This window comes from Camellia sinensis, chromosome 13 (genome assembly GCF_055761805.1).
Source record: "Camellia sinensis isolate YWXY chromosome 13, ASM5576180v1, whole genome shotgun sequence".
Lineage (NCBI taxonomy): Eukaryota > Viridiplantae > Streptophyta > Magnoliopsida > Ericales > Theaceae > Camellia > Camellia sinensis.
The window spans coordinates 64894581-64897438 of record NC_138973.1 but is presented as its reverse complement, the minus strand read 5'-3'; the positions used below and the strand labels follow the sequence as shown (position 1 = coordinate 64897438).

At 34.6% G+C, this 2858-nt stretch overlaps 1 protein-coding gene across 1 annotated transcript; it reads right to left on the bottom strand.

Moving 5' to 3' along the window:
• Positions 1 to 1718: 1718 nt before the first annotated feature.
• Positions 1719 to 2155, bottom strand: LOC114308490 (protein LITTLE ZIPPER 1). The gene is made up of 2 exons (XM_028254087.2): positions 2049 to 2155; positions 1719 to 1953 (listed from the first exon to the last, which is right to left on the bottom strand). The coding sequence occupies exons 1-2, from the start codon at positions 2153 to 2155 to the stop codon at positions 1719 to 1721; spliced, it is 342 nt and encodes a 113-aa protein (XP_028109888.1).
• Between the last annotated feature and the right edge of the window lie 703 nt (positions 2156 to 2858).

Here is a 2858-nt window from a genome sequence, read left to right as displayed (position 1 = left end):
GTCAGGTTGTGGTCAAGCATGTGTCTTCCTTTGATCAAGTTGCTGACATCCTCACCAAGCCTTTGTTGCTCGCTTTTCTTTCCTTCAAGAGAAACTCATGGTTCGTCCCTCACCCATTTGCTTGAGGGGGCTTGATGAGATTCATACTAAAATAGGTCAAAGCAAACTAATGCAACATAAGAACAAGGGTGAAGAAGAGGTGTAGACAATTTATACTTGTAAACAGTTATTGTAACAACTAGTTAGTTAATTAGTTTGTTAGACAGATAGATATAGTTTAGATATATAGCACTTGTGTGTATATAAGAGGAATGAACGTATGTTCCGAAATATCTATAAAGATAATATTCAGTTTCTTTTGTTCTTTATTATACACACCCTATACTATATGCATCGTTAGTTACGTCCATTTTTATTTCGTTATGACTAATTTTCTTCTTTAGTTATAACATTATTTTGAGATGTTTTGTTATGATTTTCTATGTTTGGTTATGATTTTTTTTTCTTTTTTTTTTCTTAAGTTATGATTCAAAAAGTATAAAATTATGTCATTTTCTTCTATAGTTATAATGTGCATATGGTATACACCCCTCAAAGGGTGTATACCATATTATTTCCCATAATAATATAGAAATTGGGTAATATTTCATCCCTAGTGATGTTGAATTAGAGACACTAAAGATGAGAGAGAGAAAAGTGTGAACCTGCTTCAATGGAGTTGGTCACGTCATTAGAGATGGAATTAAAAAAACAATTAAGGGATGTAGCACCACTCATAATAATATAGAAAATATCTTTAATCAAAAGCTTTGGGGACTTTTCCAGGAACTAGTTTCTTTACAATTTTTCTCCCTCACGTGTGAAGAATCCCCCCCGGAGTCCCAACTGATGGCTCGAGGCTTTAGAAAAAAAAATACAGGCCAAAGCTATTGCTCTGTGTGTGTGTGTGTCCGTGTGGGGTGTGTGGAGGAATTGAATGACATTTTCCATTCAAAAGTGTGTTTGTTTTGTTTGTAGGGTTCCAATGAAACATCCTTTATGAGGAAATGAAATGCCTCGACTCTCTCTGTCTCTCATCTTTTATTATCTTCCCATAATGGTCCTGAAAAAAAAAAAAAAAAAAAAAAAAAAAGGTAAATTTTCAAACAATGCTAGAGCTTGATCATCTCCACAATTCTGAGTCCCTTCTACAACTATATATTGCATTTGAGTCTGGTTTGCCATTTTCTCTCTAATTTGTAGCTATAACCATTTGATTTTGAATTTTGACCATGTGTTACAACTCTATAACTTTAATGAAATAGAGATCTTCATTCCATCTATGAAAGTGAGAGAATCAAAATCCAAAAAACAAAAAACAAAAATCATCAACACAGGTAGTGTCTTGTTTATGACAAACTTGTCAATACAACAGTAATAGCATTAAATAGTCTCACAAACAGCCAAAATCATAAAAATAGAACACATAGTTAGTTACAAGATGGAATGAAATTGAAGGGGCAATCGTTATTAATTTTCTTATGAAATTTTATCTGATAAGAGACTAACAAGTAAGTAACAACATAAAATAAAATACTATTAAACAAACCTACTCCTCCTTAAACCCAATTAGATATAAAATAGCTGAGAGAGAGAGAGAGAGAGAGAGAGAGAGAGAGAGAGAGAAAGAGAAAGAGAATTACAACAAAGAAACCAAAGCGAGAACAACAAACAGTTCTTCATTTGATGCTATTATTGTTCTGAGAAAGCAGAAAAAGGGTAGTGGAGAGACGATCAAAAGCCAAGAATTTCTTCTGAAACTCAGACATCAAAGCAAGGTTCTCTTGGTGTAGGAGGCTAGCTTTCTTCCTCAACTTCGCATTCTCTTCCAATATACTCATGTTCTCCATATACAGCTTCAAATTCTTCATCTCCATATCCTTCCCAACCTTCTCTTCACATTTTCTCTTCCTCCTGCTAATAAATAAATTCATTCATTAAGATCACTTGATAAAAGGATCAAACTAAAACAATGAAATAGTACCCAAAAAGAAACCAATATGAATTACCTATTAAGTTTGTGAACTTGAACTTTAGATCGCTTTGATCGTTGTTTTTGCGGGCAAGAAGACTGGGTAGGAGGTGGATTAATCCATTCTGTGGAATTGATACACATGTTTTTTTTTTTTTGGAAGCAAGCTAGCTAGCTATTATTAAATGAAAATTCTTCTATATCAAGAATTAGAGGAAGAAGAAAAAGAAGAAGAAGAGCTTTGGAACGAAAGAGTTGAATTTGAGACAATAGAGTGCCTTGGGTGATTAATATATATATAGTTGGATGGTGTTTCTATGGGTATGGGTCTGCACCCATGTGGTGCCCTGGCTGTCATGTAAATTTCTCATTGAGAGAGAGAGAGAGAGAGAGAGAGAGGTTTCAATTCAAGATTGGTAATGATGGTTGGAGGGCTCATGATTACATTGGGCAGCAACCCCATCTGCATACATGAAGAAAAGCCTAACAAGAAGGAAAGGCTCTGTGTCTCATTTTTCTACCTTCTCCCTCCCTCCCTCGCTCCCTCCTCACATTGCCTTTGTTTGGCAGTCCAGGGATCTCATTTTCTAAGGGGGAAACTAGTAAAATTACTTATCTACCCTTCCTAATCACTAATAGAAAAGCTTGTCATATTACTCTGTCATAGAAATTGAGGGTATTTTCGTCCGTTTGAAAATGTTACCACCAAGAACTTTCCTTCCAGCGCGTGAAAAAAAAGTCTCCTATTTTTTGTCAAGGTGTGCATGCAACCTTTTAAGATTATTATGGTAAGAAAATAAGAAAATAAGAAAAAGGTGAAGAAAAGTTAAATACACCTTAAGTTAAG

What these genes read in the sequence shown, in the direction of transcription:
- LOC114308490 (XM_028254087.2), bottom strand. Translation starts at nt 2,155, where the DNA reads ATGTGTATCAATTCCACAGAATGGATTAATCCACCTCCTACCCAGTCT. An exon ending in CAAGTTCACAAACTTAATAG is followed by an intron (nt 1,954 to 2,048) that starts GTAATTCATATT and finishes ATTTATTAGCAG; the next exon opens with GAGGAAGAGAAAATGTGAAG.